The sequence below is a fragment of the Dasypus novemcinctus genome, chromosome 1 (assembly GCF_030445035.2).
Source record: "Dasypus novemcinctus isolate mDasNov1 chromosome 1, mDasNov1.1.hap2, whole genome shotgun sequence".
Taxonomy (NCBI): Eukaryota; Metazoa; Chordata; class Mammalia; order Cingulata; family Dasypodidae; genus Dasypus; species Dasypus novemcinctus.
The window spans coordinates 36,946,857-36,973,218 of NC_080673.1; the positions used below are offsets into that span (position 1 = coordinate 36,946,857).

A 26,362-nucleotide genomic window follows, 5' to 3' on the forward strand; every position below is an offset into this window, starting at 1 on the left:
TCCCCTTTAGAAAATAATTTATTTGAAAGTCTAAGGTAACTTCTAGGGTGATCTAGGAATGTAGTCCACAAAGTTCCCAAATGTCTGAGGGTATAAATGTCTTGGAGTGTATAGGCATGTACACATTTTTGAGGGGAGATGGTCTATAACTTTTATACAGTTCCTAAAGTGATATGTGATCCAATGAAAGTGAAGACCCACTATTCAGCTGTAGCAATTACTGAAGTGAAATGTAAAGGTGATTCACTGGAATAAGTGAAGAAATTAAAAGAATATCTATATTTGTGATCAGTTAAAATAAAATAAGGTTTATTAATGTGTAGGGTATAGACTGAGAGCTGCAAATATATTTATAAATCAGAATCTATACATTGTAGTTATGCCAAATGGAGTGCAGAAATCCAAAAGTTGAGAGAATACTGCTTGAAATCTGTGACTGTTGTGTCCTGTCATAAGATTTTCAGGGCATCTCTAATTTATATGTGGAAGAGATGAAGGAATAGTAAATTTCCAAAAACAAATACATTTATTCATTTTGATTTTGCATGATATAATTTATTTGGGAACAAGGCAGTCCATTGTGATTAAACAGAAACTTGGATGATGCAAATCCCTGCATCACAGGAAATCACTCATTTATTTCTAAATGCACAGAATTCTATAACCACTGCCACCACAACTTTCCAAAGGGCTTTTGTTTTGCTCCTTTGTTTCTAGGTGTATACTATTTAACACATCAGACTGTCTAAATTCTGTAATGGCATTTTTGTTTTGCTTTGTTTTGTTTTCGTTTTCTCTGAAACTACCTCATAGATCTTGCCCCAGTACATATGTGTTTGGCAGCATTTCAGACTAAACAAATACCTTAGCAGATACTTTAAGTTCTGGGCATTTGCAAAGTCATTTTCTGCCACGTAATTTTGTTCAGTATCTGTAAGGCTTATTTGCAAATAATATTCTAACATCAAATACTTTAAAAAATTCAAAAGATTCAAAGGCAACACAACTTTATCTAAAAACCTCAACCATAAAATCTGAAGTCTCAGGTTTGCCATTTAACGTTTGCTCTGGTTTTCACTCTAATGTTTAAATCTAAAAAATTAATATTTTCCTGAAACAAGATTTATTGTGATGGAAAATAATTGGCGATGATAATGAAGAAGTCTTTTAGGCCATTTCTTTTTCCTCTTTTCCCCTTTTGCTTATTTTTTAAATTGGAAACCGTGCATTTATGAACACTTGCTCCTTTTTTTTTACAGGTACCATGTTTGGGAAAAAATGTGCACAAATAAAAGTTAAGGGAAAAGTTCAGAATGAACTAGTGTGTGGATTTTTTGGGGTAGTCAAAACAGATGTAAGTGTCAATAGATTAAGAGCCAAGTTGCTTCAAGAGAAATATAGATGCCAATTAAATATAAAATGTGTAAAGTGGTTTAAAAAAGAATACCAAGTGTGTACATATTTGCAATATAAGAAAAGAAACATTTAAAACGTAGGCACACTTTATTTAAAATCCAGAAATTGAACCATGTTTGATAGCTATGTTTCAAAATCTGTATATCAGCTGCAGGAAATGTAACATAAACATGTAGAAAGATCATTGATTGGGAAAGACGAAAAGAGTTTGTTGTTGGATATATGGGAGTCCTCTATATTGTGTACGTGAATTACTGTGATCTAAAACTTTTTTGAAGTCAAAATTAAAAATTAGAAATAAAAAGAAAGGATGTAGACACTGAGGAAGAAATGAAAGAAAGTGCCTTGACACTGCACATACAGGGCAACACGTATTACAGTGATGAAAGGCAAAATGTTTGAAACAAAGCTTTACAATATTTTTCATTTTGTTAATACACCAATTTATTTTTACTTTGTTTTAGTATTTCTAAATTATTATGTATTCTATTTCTAAACTTTAAACCCATCACTTTGTTTCAATTTCCTATTCATTGAATTTGGCAATATGTTAGGCTTCATTGTTTAAGAAGTTTTGGATCACAGAGAGGTCCAACTATGGCAGGGGAGGAACACTGGTGTGGGGTGTTATTGATAGGAAGCACATGAGTGAGGGGGAGTTCTCCAGGGCAAGTATATAGGGGACATAAAAATGTTCTGATAGATGTTGGGTATTTTCATAGCAGTTACAGTTCCTACCCAGGGGAGCTGCATCACATTCCCCAATGAAACAACAATAATCCCCCAAGTGCAATGGCAAAGACCAACAAGGAAGGATGGTCCAATAGTGAGCCCTTGATACTGACGACTATGCTTATGAGCCTGTGTGCCTGAAATATGAACTAGGCCTAGAGCTGCAGGGTGCCTAAGAGTTACTTCCTGAGAGACTCCATGTCACTCTAATGTGGCCACTCTCTCTAAGCCAAACTCAGCTTGTAAATGCATTACCTTCCCCCCAGCATGGGACATGACTCCTGGAGATGAGCCTCCCTAGCACTGAGGAATTACTATCAATCATTAACTGGTGATGCAACTAGAAAGAGACCTTGAATAAAAGGGTCAACTCAGACCAGGAGAATATCTCAGGCCTACATATTGGATCAAGTGTTAAAAACTGCTTTTTGACCTTGAATAAAAGGGGGAAATGGCAAAGACAAATGGGTTCATATGGCTAAGAATCTTCCAAAAAGAGTCGGGGGTTCTTCAGAGGGGTCACGCTCACGCACACTTCAGGAGGACCCCAGAGAGAGCCAAAGTAGATACAACCCTAGGTGCTGGTTTTCGTGAAGGCTATGGAGATCCACAAGGTATATGGTCACGGCAAATGGATTTGGAGTTTGTGCCATGTCAGAGGGCCCTACTTTAGAATTTGCCCTGGATTCAGTGTGACCTTCCTACACATGCCTCTTGTCACTTTCACTGAACCTGTGGTTTGGCACTAGGGATGGTCCATACTCAGGGGACTCGAATCTCTGGACTGCCCATGTGCCAGCTGGACCCTGAGCCTAGCAGAGTTGCAGTTCCTACTCTCTGGTTCATTGGACTTATGCAGGACAGCAAAACGGGAGGTGAAGATGGTCAACTACCACACCAGGGAATCAAGAGTGCCAACAACAGCAAGCAGAGGAATTGCATGCATCATCCACGTGGAATCTAAGCCCTCTCTTGATCTACAGGTGGAGTGGACATCACCATTCCAGGGTCCACAGAATGGAGGAATAAAATATGGATTAGAATGGACTACTGATATTTCACTATAAAACTATCGTGACTAGTAATAGAAGAAATTGTAGCACTGAGGTGGAGAAAGTAGCCACAGTAGTTGCTGAGGGTAGGAAGAGGGAAGAAAAGATGTGATGTGGGGGCATTTTTGGGACTTTGAGTTGTCCTAAATGATATTGCAGGGTCAGTTGTTGGACTTTATATATCCTGCCTTAACCTGCTGAATGTACTGGGGGAGAGTATGAACCACAGGGTAAACTATTATCTATGTGGTGCAGCAGTGCTCCAAAATGTGTTCAGCAAGTGCGATGAGTGTGCCGCAATGATGGAGGAGGTTGCTGGTGTGGGAGGAGTGGGGTGGGGGCTGGGGGGTATAGGGGAACCTCTTATATTTCTTAATGTAACATTTTTTTGTGTAATGTATGTATCTTCAAAAAATTACAATTTACAAAAATGATGGGGTGAGGGGGTGGGGAGTGGGGTATATGGGAACCTCTTATGTTTTTTATGTTTTTTAATGTAATGTTCTTTGTGAGCTATTAACTTTAATAAAAAAGTGTAAAAAATAAAATAAAAAATAATTACATTTAGGTGTTCTCTACTTAAAAAGGCAAGCTGGCCTCCTTCTCAGCCTGTGTTTAGACAAGAGGGTTGCCCTCCCCATCCTCTTTGCAATGCCGAGTTCCTGTTTGGGAGGACATGGTATGCCCATCTTTCCAGGGATTGCAATGTCTCTGGTCCAGACCCCCTCTCATGGCTGCCTTCTCACCTTGGACATACCTCACGTGCCCCCACCTCTGTACTCTTCAAGTCTGTCTTATTTAACTTTCCAAATATGCTATTTAAAGAGTGAAATAGCACCGAAGGGCACCATTGGACAACACAAACTCCTTGTGTTTTATTTTATTGCGTAGTGAAAGGCAATGATCTGTCAAGCCACCCCAACTAATAGGTGTCAAAGGTAGTCCTTCTCACTTATTAATGATTAATCTAATTCAAATGTATGTGCTGAAAACTACTCTTGCAGTAATGCATTTACCCATTCTCTGTGGGACTATTAAAAGTTGCTTTAACAGGAACTTGAAAATGGCTTTATAGCAATATATGGCCCCAAATTTACAATCATGCTTTGCATGTAAACCTCCATTTAGGCAGTTTCCCAGCTGTATGAGCTCAGAGTCTATGAGTATCTCCCAGACATTATTTTGAATAGACATGCCCCTTCAGTCATTGCTTTAATTTTCTAGGCCCACCCTAGAACACTCTGCTTTGCCTTGTGCTTACTTCTAACCCAAACATACGACAGGCTTTGGGCAAGATCTGCAGGTGTGAATGGCATTATTACAGAGAAGGCATTTGGGAAGAAAATTGAGTTTAAACACTGAAGCAGTTCTTCTTCATTCCCCAGAAAAGGATCTGAAGGACTATGGACCTTAAGAGTGATATAAAGTTCCAATATCAGGCTGTGACAGTCGGGTCTTTTTGCGGATCCCAGAAAAGACCATGTTTTTGGAGTTGGTCCTTTCCTGTGGGTGTGGGAGACTTTGGTTGGATTACTTCAGTGAGGCATGACCAAGGTGGATCTTGGCCCTCTTGCTGGAGTCCTTTACAAATGGAGGAAGAAAAGTCTCTCAGAGATACAGGAAAACCTCACAGAAGCCAAGAGAGATGAGCAGAGCTGCCAGTATATCCTACCATGTACCTATTTGTCCACAGCTGAGCTCAGAGAGAAAGCATCTTTAGGTGATGCCACCATGGGCCTTATTGCCCACAGCTGCAACTTGATGAGACAGCATCTCTTAATGATGCCTTGATTTGGATGTTTTCACAGCCTCAGAACTGTAAGCTTTTAATCTAATAAATTCCCATTATAAAAGCCAACCCATTTCTGGCATATTGCTCTGGCAGCCTTTGGCAAACTAAAGATACAGACATTCCTGACTTCTGTTCACAGTTATGGCAAAACACCCAGGATCTAAATATGTATCGTCTGAGATATGGAAGAATGTTAATTTGGTCATCTCTGGAAGTAAATATCCACTGTTATTTGAGCTGTTTCTAAAACACACATCTGATTATACCATTCTCTTGCTTTAACATTTGACATCTCCCTTCTCTGCTGATTTTAAAATAGTGTGAAAGAGAAGTGAATAGGTCCTTTTTTTTTCTGTTCTGATTCCTTATTTTTGGGTAAGATGAATTTTGGGTAAGAGGTTCCATGGGCATTAATAATAATAATGATGGTGATAGGAATAATAATCACACATCTTAACGTGAAAAACAGTACATTTAATGATTTCTATCCAAATGGTATTGCTGAACTTATTCTCCTCACTGCCAGCTCATCCCAGCCCCTGGCTGTCCAGAATATACTATGTACCTCCAAGACCTCTTTTCCTTATGTGTTAGTTTACTTGCCTAGATCATGTCTTTTTCTCTCCCTGCTTGGGTTACTTAAGACCAAGAGACTGCTCCAAGTGCTTAGTTCCTTATTGTGCAACCAGGGAATTTTATAATTAACTATCTTATGTTTGGCCATCACTTTTCTTTCTTGATAGAATGGGCTATACTTTATTTAAAAAAATACCGCATTGTCCCTGGTTCATAGTAGGCATGCAATAAATGTTGATGAATCATAAATGGAAATGAATATTTAGGTTCACACTTTGCATTGCTGCAAAAATCTTTAGAAAATGTCAATATATGCTCTGTGCTTGCTTGAGAAATGTATCTGAATAGCTAACTTAATTCATGCATTGGTTCAAAGGGACAAGGAGACATGAATAGAAATAATACAACTAGAATAGAAGGAGCAGCTCCTGGGGGCCTCAGGAGAAACAGGCTGATGAAGTAGCCCTAGGACTCCACATCTGTTTTTAAATGATAAACTGGCAAAAATACTCTGTCTTTAACCCCAACCTTGTCATAGGCCACCCTGACATTCTCTTCTCCATCCTCAAGTCAGCTCCTAACCTCAGAGCTTCCATTTTGGTCTCTTACTTCCCTTGACAACCTACCCTCCCAAATATCCACCCTGGCTTCCATCAGCGGTCTGGGTCTGAAAATGTATCCATAACTTCTGCCCTCCAAAGTGGATAAGATTGAAAGAAAAGAGATTCCTCAGTTTTTTAGAAACCATATTGTGGACTTCAAATGCACATTATCATGAAACTGTTTTATGCTCATCTTATTTAGATTCTAGAACATTACTTAATAATAGGCTTTCGTAGGCTGGTTTGGGGAACCTATCATACATAATTTCATTTTTATACTTTTTGGTAACATTTTAGTTAGACAAAATGTTAAATTTATAGAAAAATTGCAGGATTAATACAAGGAATTCCCTCAGTCTTTACCACTACTGTTTACATTTTACTCCATTTTCTGTGTGTGTGTGTGTGTGTGTATGGGGAATATTTTTTGAATTCTAATTAGCTTACAAACTTTGGGTACAAAGTTTTGCCCAATTGGTATCTGCTTAAAGAAGACAATTTAATCTTGTTTTTTAAATTTCCTTTAATTTTCCATGACTTTCTCGGTATTATGGGTTCAATTATAGAAAGAAAATTGTATTTTTTATTCTCCCTTTAAATGCCTTCATTAACTTCATATAATTGTGACTACTTACCTAAAGCCTATTATCTTCCTTAAGGTATTTAATGAGACAAAGTCGATCCTTCAGGATATTAGAATACATCATTTAGTAAATAGTAATCACTAGATCTATATATATAAACTATAACAGTACCCTTGGGATACCAGAGGCCTATCGGTAATGACTTTCAATTCCTGAGGTCACCATAGACTAGCATGAGACTAATGGAGCCAGCTAAAGAACTTTTCAATGGAGTGATTTCTCAGAAACCCAAATAAGAATTCTGGGTACACGTGGCTCTGCTAATCTTGCTTTAAAAACGATAATGTTCATCTTGTTCTTGCTTTGGGTTGAGCTCCTTTTAAAATCAAATCCTTGAGAGCAGATGTGGCTCAAGCATTTAAGCATCTCCTTCCCATATGGGAGGTCCCAGGTTTCGTTTCTGGTGCCTCCTAAAAAAAACAAAAACAAACAGCAAGCAAAACAAATGAAAAAACAAAACAAAACAGAGGAGTTGATGTGGCCCACGTATCAGGTCTGGGTCAGCCCCCCATACCTAAAAAATAAATAAATAAAATCCTTATCCCAGACCAAATTCTTCAGCTTCTTTAGTTCACTAGAGAACTTAGACTGACATCATTAAAACTAAGTGTTCAATTCCAGATTAATGTTTAGAAATTTTGATGAAATCACACCATTTTTCATAAATATCAACAAGTTCTTTACAATTATTATTGTGATATTTCAAGTGAAACAAAAAATTCAAAGATGTGTACTTGAGAGAAAAATGGTGATTCGTAGTACATACACATACACATACACTGGTGTGTGTGTGTAGAAAGATTCAGCACCAATACTTAAGAAAAATAAGTTTGCAGCAGAAGAGCAAGTCTTATTTCCCGCTTCTGAGCTTAGATTTCCTTCTTGGAAGGCTCAGCATGGCAATGGAGGATTTCTGCTGAAGAAGGTCCAAATTACTGCTGAGTGGGTATGTGGATGTTTTACTGCTGTACTTTACGGTAGGCTCCCTGGATACTTACATTACTCCCATGCTGCTTCTGGTTAAATTAAATTAGAATGATGTTCTTGCACTTTACTATGGCTTACCAGCCTCTTTTGTCCTGCATATTTTGCTACTGTGATATTAAAATGAATTAAATTGCTAATATGAATTAAAATAGCCTTTAGCCTGTGTAGAATAAATGTCAAACAAAAGGAGATATTTATTGTTATGAAACTTGTTATGGAGAACATTTTTAACTTCAAGAACTCAAAATAATGTTTAATATTTATAGAAAATCCATTTTATATTCAAATTGCATTTAACCCATAATGGTTTATTTTGAAAAAGAAAAACTGCCACAGAGACACAGAGAAAATAATATGTCTACAGTTGTTACATATGCTAACAGTTACAATGAGAAAATTCCATAATAAAATGCAGAGTTGAAAGAGCCTATGGTATCAAAGACTATGATTTCTATTTAAAAAGCTTTTTTAAGGCAACGCTATCACAGATACATGTTAATAACCACGGCATTCCACTAGGGCACAAGACTGCAGGTGATGCCTCACTTTGCACAGTTCGCTACAATGACTAGATGTACGTGCTGTGTTGGATTCTGGGTACAGATGATAAGTGATTGTTATATTACAGAAAGTGCCTGAAAAAGTCACTTTTTGAGGCTTTTTTTTAACAGAAGAATTGAAATATTAAAGGGAATACACTTTTATCATGTAGAGGGGGGACTCAGTTTCGTCATATTAAGTGGGAGAAAAAGCAGATCTTGACTTAGCTCTAAATTTTAGCACTGTTCTTTAACCATCTGTAATCTTAACGTGCTTTCAGAGGTTCCATATATCCTCAAAGGAATCAAACCCCAAAGATTTATCATTTCGTTAATCTATTCCTGATGCTTTTCCTAAAAAATCAGCATTGCCATCTTCATCATCTCTCTTTTGGAACCAGGGCTTTGAACTTGCTCCTTGTAGATAAGCGTCCAGAAAATGACAGATTCCAGGAATTTCGCTGGGGAAGTTTGGTGGAAGTTCCTCCCTTGATCGAGGAGTAAACACAAACCCCGGACAGTCTTTAAGTAATCTGAAAAAATTAAATATTAAAATTTAATAATGACACAAAAGTTTTTGCACCCAAAAAAAGAAGACACCATAACTAAATGAATATTCCTGAGAATATTAGGATTAGTCAAATGATAATTCTAATGACATTAACAAACATCTTTACAAAAGAAGTATAGAGAAAATTCAAATCACAACTACAGGAAAATTCTGCTAAATATTTATTTCATATATATTAGGAAAAATCAATCAAAACAAATTATTTTTACAAAAATATAAGCTATATAACTGTAATCCACAATACTGAAAATAAATTAAAAGAAGCCAAAGGTCTAATAGTAGTAAAAAACAAAAACAACAACATATAAATGTAATGTTATGGAATAAAGGTTTCATCCATTGAAAGAAATAACAATGGTGTTCATTTATTGATGCATCCATTTGGTAAATATTACTGAGAAGTAATCATGTGCAATAAGTTGTGAAAAAAGTGTCAACAATTCCTTATGAGATATAAACAATGTGAGAATAAATTTGGATCTTTCAATAGAATTAATATGAATTCCAGGTTTGTAGGACTCAAATGAGACTTAATTGTACAACTGTCCACGTATTATCTTGTATTTGCAATGTTCTTTCTTCTTAAATTCATCAGTTTGGGCAAATATTATTATTTGCTACTTAGCTTATTATTATGCTAAATCCCACCTACTGATTAAGTTACTGGCTCTTCTTCCCTAGATTTCTGTTAAATGCAAACTTAATAAGCAGTCTCTCTATATTATTATACAAGCCATTGATGAGAAATGTCAAATAGTTATAGACTAAACCAGCTTCTACATAAAATCTCTGATCTGCCCAACCAGACCATAGCCTTCTACTCACCAGCGTCTGATGTCATTCTAAATAAAACAGAATGAATGCAACTAGAGTTTGGTTCTGTGATACATATAGGTACTGCAGAAACCTAACTGAGTCAAAATCTATGCCCCAAGAATGACTGACCTTGAGGAGAACACATGTGAGGATTCTATTAACTAATTATTACCAGTGCATCAATAAATATCTAACGTGCAACATAAAATTAGTGAAAAGGATGCTTTAGTCACGAATTTGTAAATATTTTTGAGTGCTTATGATTTTTAAAACCTGTTTAGTAATGTACAGTGTTTAGTAATATACAATGAAAAGTTATAGAATTCATAGCATTAAAACAATAAGCATCAATATCTAATAGAACTGGGTTTGAGTGTTAGCAAAGATATTAGGATTCTAGTCTTTAAAAAGATGATGATCATACTACATATAGCAAGATTAAATAAACTGATTAAATAAAATCAATTTAACACCAATTAGATATCACCCCATACCAATAATATTGGTAACATTAAATGATAATGTTGAACTTTGGGGAACAGAAACCTTCATACACAGTTAGCCAAATGAAAATTGGCAAAACCAATTTGGACAGCTAATTGAAGTCTAGTACAATTGAAAATTCATATACCCTAGGATTTGGGAATACCACTTCTAAAAAAGTATTTTATCTAAAGACATATGTTTAAGAATATTTATTGAATCAGTTTTTATGATAATGACAACTTGATACACTCTAACCATTAATAGAAGAAAGACTGTGGTTTATTCATACATTAGAATACATATTATATCACACACACATATAGTGATGTGTTGGATCTGGCTTGTAAAGGCTTGTCAGAGGTGACTGTTAAACATTTAGGAATCTTGCAAGCCAGAGAAACCATCAGTTAGCACAACTGGCCATGGTGGGAGCATTTATACCCATCAGCAAATGTTAAGAATCAGGGACTCTTCTACCTCCATCCCCTAAACCAATTTACCAACATTCACTAGATTAGGAATAATTTTTAAAATGTACCAGATTTATATGACTCATCAAGGAAATAAATCTCAAAAGCACAATATTTAGTAGAATCAAGGCAAGTCACAAAAGGATATGGACAAGAAGTATTTTTCTTTGGTTTTACTTTTATGTTTGGAGGGACCTAAATAAGATGTACTCAGCTGGACTCCCATTTTCCTTCCTGAGAAGCATACATGACATATCTTACTAGTGAATTTGGAGAAGTCGCTGACCATACTCTACTCACTACATTCTTGTCTTCTTGTTTGGAAGCCTACCTATCTGCAGGGAGCAAATGTTTTCAGCTGCTCGTACCAACTTAAAGGGGTACAGGGTCTAGCGTTTCAAACAGGGAGACTAAGAGACCTTAGAGATATCTATAATATTTTATTTCTTTTAGTAAACAAGGATTTGAAATAAATGTGGAAAAATGTTGACAGCTAATATAAATACTAGTATTAGCTAAATGTATTTTTAAAAGTTTTTCCCTATATGTTTGAAATATTTTAAAAGTACATATAAAGATTTATATATAAAACCATAAATGATTTATAAATAAAAAATATACCACTATACCTGTTAAATATATGTCCCAGAGACTTAAACCTTCCAGCTGTTCATATGCAAGTTGAGCCCTGAATCTAAGCAGAGTTGCAGCCAACACCTACTCTCCAGTTCATGAGACCCACCCAGGACAACTAACAAAAGGATGGTGACGGACAATGGACAATGCCCATCCCCCAAACCAGAAGGTATCTACAACTTCGAGCAAAACAGTTCCATCCACCTGCTCCATGGGATCTAAGGCCCCTCTCAATCGGAAGCAGAGTGGCCACCACTATCCCCAAATCCTCAAGATTAGGGAACAAACAAACATAAGTGAGGAATGTAACTATGGACTAAAGTAGACTTATTATTATTCTAGAAATGGAAGAACTTGTAACACTGATATAAAGACAGTGGTCACCAGAGATTCTGAAGGGAGGGAGAGGAAGGAATAGGTGTATCATGGGGCATTTTTTGGGACATTGGAATTGTTCTGCGTGACATTGCAATGATGGATATAATCCATTATCTATTTTGTCAAAGCCTGTAAGATTGGGCAATGCAAAGTGTAAACCATAATGTAAACTATAGACCATGTTTAGCAGCAATGCTTCAATATGTGTTCATTTATTGTTAACATGTACCACACTTATGAAAGATGTTGTTAATGGGAGAAAGTGTGGGAAGGAGAGAGGTGGGGTATATGGGAATCCCCTATATTTCTGATGAAACATTTAGGTAGTCTAAAACTTCTTTAAAAATAAGAAAAAACTGAAAATTAAAAAATGCAGCAACAAAAAAGTACAATGACTGAAAAAAATAAATTTTTTTTTCTATTTATATCTACCCAGCATTCCTTATTAAATATGGTGATTAGAATCACAACATTATATTTAAAATTTATATTGAAATAGCATGTACAAGTGGCTCTAAAACTATCATCTAAATTTATTAAGTAGCTTGCTCAAGATCACACATCTAGTAAGTGCTGCATTTGGGACTCTAAGGCATATCTTCTGATTATAAATCCTATGTTTTTTTTTTTCTTTTTAAAAATATGTAATTCAATTTAATTTTATTTTAAAAGAAGCTTTAGATTACATAATGTTACATCGAAAATGTCGGTTGATTCCTATGTACCCCACCCTTCGACCTCCTACACTTTTTTGTAAAACTTGCAAACACAAGTGGGGTGTCATGGACTCAGAGTTCATTAAAACATATTTAAAAGTATCAGAATTTATTAAAAAATCAGACTGGAATAATAAAATCACTGGACAGCATTAAGACTGAAGAAAGTCAGCAACAGTCAAGACGTCCTCGCATGGTGGAAATAGTTTCTCTTCCCTCTCTTGACCAGATACCATTCCCCCCACCACATCAACTGTTTTTTGCATCATCACTCCCATTTTCCTTTTTTGCTCTCTGTCATTTAGAATTCATGTCCTACTTCTCTTTCACTATGTTCTCAGACCTCTGATCTGCAAATGGAAGATCCTGGTTGAGTTACCCAGACCAGCCTGGGCAGCTTTCCTTTATACCCTGCATCTGCCATTTCTTTCCTTTAGATACTGAAATCACCCACATAAATCTCTGTCATTAATCCACTCACCTGAAACTCTAGCAACATGTAATCTAGTCACTCTTAGCTTTCCTAGCTTCAGTAAAAGCCAAACAAAAATACAGAAAATTATCCCCTGAAATAAAAACAAAATTTCTCCTAATATTTAACAGAAAGGAATAAATCATTTTCATTAAACTAGTACATTAACTGATTGGAATTTGGAACCAGAAGTTTGAAGGTAAATATTTTTTGTACCGTACAAGATTTCTGTGTGTGTCTTAAATTTACATACATTTCATAAATATATCGAACAATCCATTTTTAATATTAAACAGATTATTTCACCCCAGAATTAAATATCACCCCAGAATTCAGTTTTCAACTAGTATATTACCAACAAACCACTCTGAATAAATAATCAACTTTCACATTTGCAAAATTTCTAACAGAGTATATTGTTTTTCTTGAATTTTGAGTAAAGTAAAATTATATCCCTATTTTGTCATGCAATCATTAATTAAATTTCACAAATCTTGGCTGTTTGATTGACATTCAAAATATCTATTTCCCTTTAAGTTTTCCTATTATATGAAAAAATGAAATTATTCTAAGAGAAAGCATTTTAAAATATTATTAAAATTCTTTCATGTTAGGTATTTATTTCTCACATAAATAAAGCACATTATCCATGGTTTGCCTTTTAGATGAGACATAAATATTTCCTATGTAAGAATAAGTATTACTCATGTCAATCAATCAAGATAAATTAAGCTATACCATACACTATTTGTCTATAAAAAGCAGAAATGACTTTAGCAAATGCATCCAAGTTTAATACATAATGATATAAATTTTCACTGTCATTTACATGTAGGCACATACATCTAAATATACATGCAGTGCACAAAAATGTTAAGTTACAATATCTGTAAAGTGCGATTATAAATTATTATTTAATATACATTTTCTGATTTTGCAAATTTTCTAAAATATTTATGTGTTATGATTATAATCAGAAACACATTATTTTCCTGAAAAGCCAAACATAAAACTATCTCTGCAGTAAAAATCTGTACCTTTATTTCTGGTAATAATACCAATATAGAGAATCTAACAATTTAAATCTTGAGCCTTGTCCTGTTGATGGAAATGTGTATCAAAATGTCATGATCCTCTGCTGGAAGATGTGAGATACTGAATTATATTATGACAGTAAAAAGTAGTTAATATTGATGTCTCCTTTCATTTCACAAGACCACCAAACTTTACAATATGGAACAAATGGATATTTTTCTAAGAGTTTAGTTTCATATTGCTTAAAAGGAATCAAAATAGAAGAAACAGAAAGAGACCTTTTGTATGTAAGGGTTTTGTTCCAAGGGTTGATACACCCAAGGACTCCTCACTGTGCCCGTGCACACCTACTGCCTCACTGTGCAGTAGGAAGGCAGCAGAGGTATCAAGGAAAGCACTAGCAACTGACTCCGGGGATACAAAAGAATGAATCTTCTCAATGCCACCAAAGATGGTAGAGTCATGTCCTCTGAGGGCACTGATTTTTATCCCTACCTGTCATCCTTAATCAGACTGTCAATCAATTATCATTATAATGATCTCCAGGGACTTTTCCAATTCTGATGTTAATAACAGAGTCAATAGTCAATCAATAAATATTTATTGTTTTCCTACTGTGTTCCAGAACCTGATCAAGGAGCTAGGGATATAGAAGGTAGACAGCAGCAAGACCCAAGCCACATGAAGCTGACATCCTGCCAAGAAGACAGTAAATTCATAAACAGGTAAGACCATTCCAGATACTGATATGAGTTGAGAAGATGATAAAATAGGATAATGTGAGGACAAGGTTGCTGCTCTAGGTATAGTGGTTAAAAAACATCTCTTGTACAAGGTGGCATTTGAGTAAAGGCTGAATCATGAGAATAAGGAAGACATATGATGATCAAAGAGAAAGTGTTATAAAGCAGAAGGAACAGCAAGTATCATTGACTCAGGGCTTGGTTGGCCAAGTCTTGCAAATAAGGTGGGGGCCAGGGTGGCAGGTGCCCAGGGAATAAAGAAAATGAGAAGGCAGAGGTGGCAGGATACTGTTCAGACATTTTAGCCAATGGTACAAAGTTTAAATTTTTTTCTGGTTTGCAATAAGAATTCACCGGGAGGTTTTTAATGCAGAAATAAGATTCGATTTACATTTTTATAAAGACAATCCGGCTGCTGTGTAAAGGATGAACTGCGGGAAAGAGGTGTCCAAGAAAGCAAGCAGGGAGGATGCTAGTTCCTATGGGTGAGAGAGATAATGGGGTCTTGGCTTGTAGCATTAAAGGAGATAAGAAAAGTTGCATTCAGGGTTATCTTTTATAGGTTGAGATGGTGGGCTGTGAGGGGAGGAAGGAATGATCACTCTAAGGCTTTGGTCTGAGTAGACTGGGCAGACAGTGGTGCCGTTAAATGAGACTGGTGAAGCTGGCCTGGGCATGAAGTGGGTTTCATGAGGGCGAGTATGTGGGAAATCCCTGGTTCTAATTTGATCATGTTAATTTTAATATGCCAATTAGTCATCTCATGGGACTGAAGAACAGGAAACAAGGATCTGTTGCTCTGTGGAGATGGGCTACAGATATAAAAAGGTGAGGATCATAAATAATCAGACAGAGAAGAGAACAGAGCTTTGAAACCCTCTAACATCCAAAAGTTTGGTAGGGGAGAAGTATCAGTGAAAGATATTGAGCAGCTGTATCAAGGGAGATAATGAGAAAACCAGGTGAGGATGAAGCCACTAAAGTCTAAAGAAGAAAATGTTTAAAGGAGGTAGTGATTAGCATATCAATTGCTAGTAAGATGCTGATTGAGATATTGAGAGAGAATTGACCTTGATTTTAAGTAAGGCACACAAGTGTCCCTGATAAGGACCATTTCTGTGGAACAAAGGGACAAGCGACAAACCCTGATTGGAGAGGCACAAAAGGAGAATGAGGGTGAAAAAGAAGAGACAATGCATATGGACAACTCTGGAGCAGAGTTTTGCTGTAAAAAGGGCAGAAATATAGGAAGGTAGCTGGAGGAGGACTGGTACACAGGAAAAGTTGTTTTTCTGTTTGTTTGAAGAGGTTTAAGCTAAAATATGTTTGTATTTTGAAGGTAATGATAATTCCATCAGAGAGAAAAATTGGTCACAGAGAGAAAGGGGTTATTTTCAGGGGGAAAGTTTTTTGAGCAGTTGATAAGAAACAGCATTTGGAGAAAAAAGAGAGGGCTGGATGCCTGCAGGGGCAGAAGCAGGTAACCTACTGTAACAAGAGAAGGTCAATGCAGGGGTACTGAAGTATGCTGCTCACGGAATCCGTGGCATGAAGATGAGGTAGCTCTCATTTGACTTCATCTCTTCTTGCTGTGACATTTGAAACGAGGTTATCAACTGAGTCCAGATTGGAAAAGAAAGGTTGTCATAGCAGAGCTTTAAGTAGAAAGATGTAGATGGTTGTTTCTCTGAGAAGAGTTACTTGCTTGGTATAAGTGAGTTATCATGGGAAACTGATTTATTTTGTATTTAAGGGATTTTTATTATAATCGGACTTTTAAAACAACATGTAATTTATAAAACAGATACATTTCTACTACCCCACCCCCCAACACTGATTGGCTTATTTTCTGGTTTAAGGATGGATAAGTGATAGTGAAATGGTAGAATTTATTTACTCAGGGAGACAGTTAAAATAGAAGTTTCTGTGATATTAGATAGCATGTGGCCCCTCTTTTAACACTCACTGTTAGTCCTTGACACTCTGTAATCTTTGCAAAATGTTTAATGACCTGCTAGTTTTTCTTCTGACAAATTGTTTTCTGTTGGGGGCACTGAGAACATTATTAATACATGCTTTTAAAAGAAGAATTATCAAGGAAGATACAATGTCTGTCAAGGATTAGAAATATTCCAGGAGAGAAGATCTCATGAAGATATTGAGTAATTTAAGGAAAAGTTAAGGAGAGGGTGATGGAAGTTATGGCTTTTCTTTTTCTTATAAGATTATCTAAACAAGAACAACAAATTATGGAGAATGAAACAAACCAATGAATAAAATGACAACTGTTTATAAATAAAGAGAATAGATTCCAGGTGCTTATTTCAGTCAATACCTGTAAGTGGTTGGACTGACATTGATTTTCCGAGGTATACTGCAGGACTCAAATTTGTTTGCAAGGGTGACATTGTTTCCAAAGAGACAATAACGGGGCATTTTAACTCCAACAACTCCAGCAAAAACAGATCCGGAATGCAGTCCAATTCGCATCTGAAAAGCAAAATGTAATAATGTTCTCAGCCAATGGTAAAACACTTTCCATCCATCAGTGTTGTTTGAATGCCCTAAGTTAATTGACCATTTATTCTCATCACCTTACTGCTCACTTCCTCAAAACCTCCAACCAACTCTCCTGTACTTTTCACTTCCAATTTAAAAATTATTAATGCAGAATCAGTAATCACAGCTCTTAAATCCTCTCTGCTTATGTGCTCAGGGTAATTACACAGACCATTTTTATTTCACCCATTTTCAATATCTGTAACAAATTTCCATGCACATCTTTTGCTTATTCCCAAAACACCAACAAAGACAGGCAACAAAATAGGGATATAGATGTAGTTTTCTAGGTATTTTGCTTTAAAGGAACTTCATGTCAGACACCATACCACTATTCAAGTAACCAAGAACTGGAGAGAAAGAAATGTAATATTTAAACAGAAAATGACAGAGGAAGCAGAAAGTTGGGGTGGCTTAGGCCTGGATGAGAATACAATGACTACATACACTAAATTAAAAGTGCTCCGCCACTTCTAGATATAAGAGACAGTTTGAGATGTGTTGGAGTAAAAGTTCAGGAATTCTGAAAGTTATCAGCAATTTGAAGGACCATAAAGAGAATATTCTAAATGGGATCTCCTAAGGGATCTGAAAACTTAGAGGATGCACACATTCTTAACATTACAGCTAGAATGAAGTAAATTAAAATGGAATATTTTAAATGATACTCGGACACCCTGTTCATTATTTTTAAGTGATATATTTAGCTGACTTGTTGAATATATATGCACTATATGCATTTTAAGCAAAGGGCGAGTATTCAGTAACCATGTTGAAATTTAGAAACCAGATGATTCCAGTTCTGCTAAGCTTTACAGATAATTTCAGATATCTCCTAGAAACTTTCTAAAATAATTTGCTTTTAAGATGTCAAATCGAGAGTAGTTGTGGCTCAAGCAGTTGAGTGCCTGCCTCCCACACGGGAGGTTCCAGGTTGGGTTCCCGGTGCCTCCTAAGGAAGACAAACAATGAGCAGACAGTGAGCAGTCATCAAGCAAAAACAAGCAGACAACAAGCAAAAATAATGAACAGACAACAAGCAAAAACAAATGAGCAGGGAGTGGCTCTGGCTCAAGCGCCCCACATGGAAGGTCCCGGGTCCAGTTTCTGGTAACTCCTAAAGGAAAAAAAAAAGCATACAGCGAGTGACAACAAGACAAACAGATGAGGGAGCCATCAAAGGGTGGAGTGGGGGAAGACAAATCATGAATTGTGCAAAATATTCAAACAAAAGCACTAGATTATCAATCAGGAGATTTGCATTCTAAAGCAAACTAAGTTACTAATTGGTTGTCTGACTTTCTAGATTTTTTTTATTTCTCTCTATTTTCTAATCTAAAAAATTAGGGTTGGATTAATTTTAAAGTCCTATCTTGGTCACAGTTTTACTCTAACCAGCAAATTTTGGACATCTGTTACATATGGCTTTTTCTTCTGTAGGAGAAAATGATTTTAAGACACATAACAACTGCACAATAAAACAAAAGAGAAAAAAAAATATTTTCTCCCCACAAATATCAGCCATAATTTTTAGCAAATTTAGATTGAGAAGTACTAGTTCTTTTTGGGCACTCTTCCAATTAAACCAATTTCTCCCTCTGAAATTAGTTACCATAGCTTTTTATATGATAAATTCATTGCAGCATTGTAATTTTTTTAATTTCACAAGTAATACATAAATATATTGTCCTTGTAAAAATCCACACAATGCATGTAAAGCAAATGCCCCCTTTGTTATCACCATACTGCCCTCAACTTCTCTGGTTTTGAGTCTCACTCCTCTTTCCAAAATTCACTCATCAGGGCATTTTTCAAATTCACGAACAAGAGAATAATCCAAAGTTCAAGACGCACATCATGTCCTGAATGCAACATTGGAAGCAGATTTGTGTGTGAAATAATGAAAGGCAAAGACAGAATTCTGACTGTTCCCCTGGAAATGCATGGATGAGAGCCTGCTGGGGCAGTTTCTATTTGGGAAACATTTGGCATAGCACATTTCATCACAGGATTCTGAGAATAAGAAGGATGGGCATGGAAGTTTATTTCCAAGCTCACTTACCACTTACTGATTTTCAATGTTAGTTTCAATCCACTGTTTTCTATCACAGTCCACTGCAATTTGCTAAGCCTGAGTGATTGGATATTAGTAAGGAAATCAGCATATGGAATAAGTGAGTAGATGGAGGACTTTTACATGTAGCATGAAAAAACAGAGTTTGAAAAGAGAATAGGAAATATTTTCTGTTTTTTCACTTCAATTCCATTTCATGAGGTAGCCAGGCAAATAGCAGAAAATGACTGGCTTTGAAGCCAGATATAAATGACTTCAAATTGTGATGTAGGAAAGACCCGAATACTCGTGTCCATCAGTGAATTATCGATGCCTCTTCAAAATGTTGTTATAAGGATTAATGAAAATGTTTAAGTCACTTTATGCTCCCTTTTCATAAACATTAATGCTTCTCTGTCTGCTAAAAATACTCTCCATTTTTGCCTCTGCAAAGGTCCACAGTTAGCACCTAAGGCCATCAAAGATTTCCTGAGACTGCAGACCAATACACATGTAAAGGTATGTTTAGCATCTCCCTTTACTGGTCGTTAAAACTAAACTATTATGACCTAGGTAAATATGTTTGAAACTAGCTATAAATAATTCTTCCAATTGCTAAAATCTAAAAATATACTTCTACAAATAGCAAAAATGATGCCACTAGTACCCCCACCCCAAATACACCCATTTTCATGACAAATACCCAATCATCTTGTTAATAATTTAGATTTTTAAAAAATGTTTACTTTGATGCTATGAGTTCCCTCACAAAAAATGAAGTAATGAAAGAAATATACAGTTCTCCTCTAAAAAAGGCAATTTTGGAAATTCAGTCTGGAATATTCAGGTGTTGTGGTAGCTTTAAAACAGCTACAATTGTTGACACTCTTCCCATTGAGATGTGGGGGTCTAAGTCTGCTCCCTGCTGGAGTCTGACTATTCCAGCAAAGCGCAGCCTTTCAAGTCATCCCCTCCAAGGAAACAGATTTGTATGAGAATAACCATATTGGAATGGACCCACCAGTACCAAAGTTCTAATCCCATTATTCCAGTCACTCTCAGTTATTTGAGTCTTCCCAGCTGAGGACCCAATACTTGAGAACAGATGGAAGGTACCCCTGCCATGCCTTATCCAAATTCCTGATGCACAGAGTCCATAGCATAAAAAATGTGTTTTTTTAACACTAAATTTAGGGAGGTGTGTTACACAGCAGTAAAAACTGGGATGACTGTAGACTTAGAAAACAGTTTGTGAAGGCTTAGACACATGGTGTGCATTAAGGTTAAAGAGAGCCAAGGCTAATAATATAGTTTAATTATTTTCCTTTCTTCCCTCTATATGTTATAGCATACCAGATAGGATTCTATATTACTTCAAAAATGTACTTCTGAAGGTCATCAGCTGAGAACTGGTTATTAGAAAGTAAATGGGAAATTCACCACAAGTGCGATAAATGCAGGTAAACTCATATTCTGGCCATTAAACCAACACCTAGCATATTAACTGTATGTTCTCATCTCCAGTAAGATATTCTGAGATATGGCTCATTCAGAAATTCTGCCTTGTAACGTACCCTGGAAAATATCCTTGCATTAGCAGGCAACATCCAATCTAGTGTAACCTTCTTCCTTCAAAGCTGAAAAACTAAAACTTACATTTCCTACACGTTCCTGCAGCTTCTAAATGCATTTCAGTTTGGTCAATCAAATGCACTAGCATGAGATTTAAAAGGCAGGATTTCGGCCGTGACTGCACTTCTGCCACTTAAAAATACAAGCACAATGGCAGAAGCCCCTGCCATGCTCAGCATAGAATCTTCTGCAATTGTTGTGATGCAGGGTCTCCATTCTTCAGATCTGAATTATAATAGGTGCTGTTTGTTCTTTAGCCAGCAGCAGAGGCAGTCACTTTCTGAACATGCTATCTGATTGTGGCTGTAGCAGCTGAGTCCTAGGGCCAGCTTCCAGACTGTGGGAAAGGCAGTGGTTCTGAAGTGTGGCTTTGGGAGCCATTTTTGAAAGCTCAATTTACGGATGGTATCCAGAACTCTCTCACTGAGGCTGTAAGCCATTTAATACTCTATACTAAATTTCTTCCTACTTAAACTAGTTAGAAAAAACTGTGCTCTCTGCAACTAAATCCTGACTGATACACCTTTCTTTTCATAATGAGCTCACAAGCATTTATTCAAAATATCTCATCTGCTTTACCTTGATAGGTTCTCCGTGGGGAGACATAACTTCATCAGAGAGCTCCATCATCTTCAGGGCCATCAGAGCTATCTGCACAGCATGGGTGTCGCTTTCTTTGTGTAATCCTCCAGCTACACAATATGCATCACCAATGGTCTCCACCTAGACATAACATATTTTCCATGTTGTAAACAAAATTCAGGAAGGATTATAGCATACATTGAATAGCAGAAATCTCAGTGTTCCAGCCCTGTGGAAAATTAGGCTAAATAGAATACTCTCAGAGATGGCTCTCTTGACCAAGGTAAATCCACCTACCCTTCTAGGAAACTCATAAGGTTTAAATCCCTTATCAGGGCATTGTACTGACAGGCAGCACAAACCTGTAAACAAAATACCAGGTGGCTTCTGCTCGCAGACATGCCACTAACTTATTGCATCATGTAACCTCTTTTTCCCTCACTATGTAAAATGGCTTTTGTGAGAGAAAATTATATATTTTGAATTTATAATAAAACACTTAAAGATACCGGATTCCCTACTGATTTTATATGTCCGTCACCATAAAATACAGTATTCCCATGAACTCACTACTCAATAAATCTCATAAGAGTGTAGCAAGAATGTACAGCATAAAACTTTGGCAAATATAGTCAGAAGAGTAATACAGATATGGTTTTACGGAAGGACTTTTGAGGTTCTCATACCAATTATAAGCATCTACATGGACATGGATATCAAACCAGTAGCCAGAAACAATGGTACTTGGGAGGCTATTGGAAATCAATTTATTTTATAAATTCCAAGTATTATTATTTTTATTGTTATCATAATGTTGATGTTATAGGTAATTTGTATTTGTTTGTGATGATGGTTATAGAGACCTAGTATTTCATTTAAATCCACAAATAATCCCCCAAATTCTAATAGTTTCCATTTCCTTCTCCTCTGAATATTTATCATAACTTATGAGGTCATGTGATGGTGAGGCTAATGTGTCAACTTGTCAGATGTTTGGTCAAGCAAGCACGGGGCTAACTATAATACAAGGACAGTTATGAACTTTAGTCACGAATGAGTTTACTGCACAGATGGCTGATTACATCTACAATCAACCAAGGAGACTGCTGTCAGCAATGAGTGACATTTTACCCAACCAGTTGAATGCCTTAAAAGGGGACATGATTTCAGAATTAAGAGAGAATTTTCCAGCGTGAATTCAGAAAGCCAATCTCCTGGGAACTCACCAAGGACCTTCATCAGAGCCCCTAGTTTGCAGCCTGCCTGTGGAATTTGGACTTGTGCATCCCCACGGTCACATGAGAGAATTTTATAAAATCTTTTACTATTTACAGATATCTCCTGTTGATTCTGTTTCCCTAGAGAAGACTAATACAGGTCATGGCACTTTTCTTATCCAAAGCCTCCAATGTGGAGAGATGGAGTGAGAAAGAAAAAAGAAAGGGAGAAAACCTTTAGTAACTCCCCATTTCACTCAGAGTAAATGCTGAGGCCCTGATCATGGTTCTGAGGTTCATCTTGATCTATCTTTCTGCTAACTCCGACTTATACCTTAACCCCCCATCTTGTGCACTTTGTTTCAATTCACTGGCCTTCTAGTTATCTGTCAAACATGGCCAAAGAGCTCACACTTGCTATTTCTATTGCCTGGAATATTCGCCCTGCAGGTAACCACCTAGCTTGTCCCTCATTTCTTTCAGTCCCTGCTAAAATGTCACCTTATTAGGCCTATCCTGACCACTTCTACAAAACCTCTACGGAACAGCTCTCACCTCCTACCCTACTTTAATTTTCTTCCAGAGCATTTACGCCAACTGAAATACTATAAGTTTATCCATTTCTTTGTTGTTTTTCCTTCCCCAGTGCATGTAACCTCTCTGAGTGCTGGTACACTGTTCACTCCTATATAGTCAGTGTAAAGTAGGTACTAAGTAGGCATATTTGCTGAATGAATGAGCCAGGCAGAAATGCCTCCCTTAAGTTTTATCTCAGTAATGAAGATATTAGAAGTGTTTATCATCATGGTTAATATATTAATATCATAGGAACTCAAATGTTACTAAATAGAAATGCCCTAGCATTGCTGGTTTGCTGTTGGGTGCCTATTCGCTGTGCCCTCCTAGTACCTAGATATGTGGGTGGAAGTGAGCATCTGTCATTGGAAAGCTGGCATTGTTAAAACGATGGATAAATGAATACAGAAATAGGCAGAAAAATGACAAAGATTGAAAGGTCAAGAGAAAACGAAATTAAACATAGCCCGAGTAAAATCAGGTCCTGTAAATAAATAAGGTTGACAATTCCTTGGAAACCATCACACTCATAGGTCAGCCTATAATTATATACCTTCCGAATGGCTTACATTTATTCCATGGTTAAGACCCTTTCTTATTTATTTTTATCTGTCTCCAGGAATTTTCATGCAAAATCAGAAGTGAAGAGAAAGTACAAATGAGGACTGGGATTAAAGGTAACTCACTATCTAGTCAAGCTACACTTGGTTGATCAGAGAAACTGTGGCTGCGTTCTTCAAGTATGGAGCAAAATTTCTGAATACCTGATAGGAACAATATTTTAGTTTTCACAAGCTGAGAATTACAATGGAAGAGGGCTTCTTCTGCTAACAATCACAGTAGTTTGCCAAAGAAAGAAAGACCCCCTTCTCTCAGTTCTGAGAGGGAGGCATTCTCAAGATAGAAAATGTCTACAAAATAAATACAGTAAATTCCACAAGAAGCCATCACACTTAACCTCACATAAGCGAATTATTTTATCTGTAATTATGCATGACCTCTTTTTTTCCCCAGGAGAATCATGGCTCTGACTGGAATTTCCTGTTAGAAATTTCATAAAAGGAAGCTTTACTTCTGGCATCTAAAATGAAATGAGGCATAAATAATGTTTGTTTCTGCTGAAATAATTTAGTTATTTATTGTTGGGTTAAGCTCTGAAATTCTAGATTGTTGTGTGGCAAATTAAGATTATGCAAGCCATACAAATCATAAGATTATTTTATTTTTAAAGCCAATATCTAAAACAATGCAGAATAATTTAAATCAATAAAACAGGTTTAATCCAAAGAAGCGGGCAAAACATGAAATCTCCTCATTAGTTCTCTTAATAGTTATATTAAAAAATAATGTACCATGTGCTGTGGACAGTCACTATTATACCCCAATCTTAGAATGATGTCTAGTATGGTAGGCATCAATAAATACTGCCTGTCTGATGAGTAGCATATATTATCTATTATAATCACGAAGATTTTGGGAATAAAGCATGGTATCTCTGCATATAAGCTCTGTGGGTGGCTGTTACTTTCCCTGTATTAGACTTGAGTGTGGTTATTTAACTTGCTTAGTTAACTAAGCAAGTGAGGTAGAGAACGTGATCTGAAGACAGGTCTCTCTTATACAAATGCCTCTGTCCTTGTCCTCTCTAAAATAATGCCTTAATTAGCTGATTTGGATTTCCACGAACTGGGCACGAAATGTATCATGTTAACCTTGTATTGAATTAATCTACTTAAGGAATTTTTGTAATTCTCATCTCTATTTACTTTTATAGATAGAAAGGATTTTCCATGCCTAAGTCATACCATGAATTATTTTATGCTCAATAACTCAACTCAGTTTCCACAAAGACTGCAAGGTCCATTTGACTGTGAAACTTTACCTTTTCCTAAGCTCATCCTCTTCTCAGCCTACAATTCCTCCATTACATGCTTATTCTTTGAGAAGACAACGTGGCCACCCTTTCAAGGTACAATTATCTCTGTTTCTAAGCAGATTCAGAGCTATTTCTGGCCAGAGAACACCCACATGATTAATGTACTCTGCCTGCTCCCAGGATGTGGCCTGCAGGATCCTGCAGAGAAGACCTTTCATTTGCATTATAATTCAGCTCCTAAGTGAGTGCTTTTGCTCCCTGACTTTTGCCTGTAAAACCACCATTTCCCGCTTCACCCCTACCTTGTAGACATCCAGCTGTCCACATTGCTGGTCAAAGCGTGTGTAGAGTGCATTGAGCATGGTGATGACCTGCAGGGGTGAGCACTGGGAGCAGATGGCTGTGAATCCAACAATATCCGAGAAAAGCATGGTGACATTATTGAACTTCTTGGCTTGCACTACTTGTCCTTGCCACAGCTGCTGAGCAACCTCACAGGGAAATATAGAGCAGAGAAGATCTACGGTCTTCTTCTTCTCCTCCTCCAGGGCTTGGTGGGCTTGCTCAAGGGTAGCCTTGAGCTTCCCCAGCCTCTTCTTCAGGCCGTCTTGGGCTCTGGCTTGCTCACCTATCAAGACCACATCCCTTAGTGCATTATGAATTGGGATGTCTGAAAGGTAGAGTCCTCGTCCTGTAAAATCTTCTAGTCTGTCCACACAGGGTGACCCCAGGAACAATATTGCACTGGATTCAATAATGTAGATCATTTGGCCTTTGAGGTCCATAACCTATGAAGCAAAGGAACAGCTACTGTGGTTTATTCAAGTTACCAACAGCTTCCTGAGACAAAAGCTGAGGAAGTAGATATAGTGATAATCCCTTTGTATTTAAACTCTATTTTGTCAACCAACTGAAAAAAAGTATGTTTTTTTATTGTTCCAAGTTGTTATAAGTTCTGAAATGCACGCAGGATTTGAGGAATATATTGGAATATCTTTACCAAGAAATTTTGACTTGCAAAGATCTATTACGATACTTTTGTTCCTATTTGTTTTGATACTCTCATTTGGTTTATCTGGAGTTGCCCTCCAGAGCTATCTTTTGGAAACCATCTTTTTTCCAGAGATTTATTGTGAACTATCTGGATCTTACAGGACAAACTACCTCCCAATTCAAACTTTACTGCCCTACATAACACATAAAA

General features: G+C 36.7%; 1 protein-coding gene across 5 annotated transcripts in view; it reads right to left on the reverse strand.

Moving 5' to 3' along the window:
- Positions 1–8,088: 8,088 nt before the first annotated feature.
- GUCY1A1 (guanylate cyclase 1 soluble subunit alpha 1) overlaps positions 8,089–26,362 on the reverse strand; it is a 56,665-nt gene continuing 38,391 nt past the window's right edge. For all 5 annotated transcript variants that reach the window (XM_004471648.4, XM_023592630.3, XM_071214372.1 and 2 more), the window contains 4 exons: positions 25,461–25,946; positions 21,487–21,630; positions 16,999–17,153; positions 8,089–8,873 (listed from right to left, as the gene is read on the reverse strand). In XM_004471648.4, coding sequence (XP_004471705.1) covers positions 8,672–8,873; positions 16,999–17,153; positions 21,487–21,630; positions 25,461–25,946 — 987 coding nt within the window. In that variant the 3' untranslated portion in view covers positions 8,089–8,671. The remainder of the gene's footprint in view (positions 8,874–16,998; positions 17,154–21,486; positions 21,631–25,460; positions 25,947–26,362) is intronic.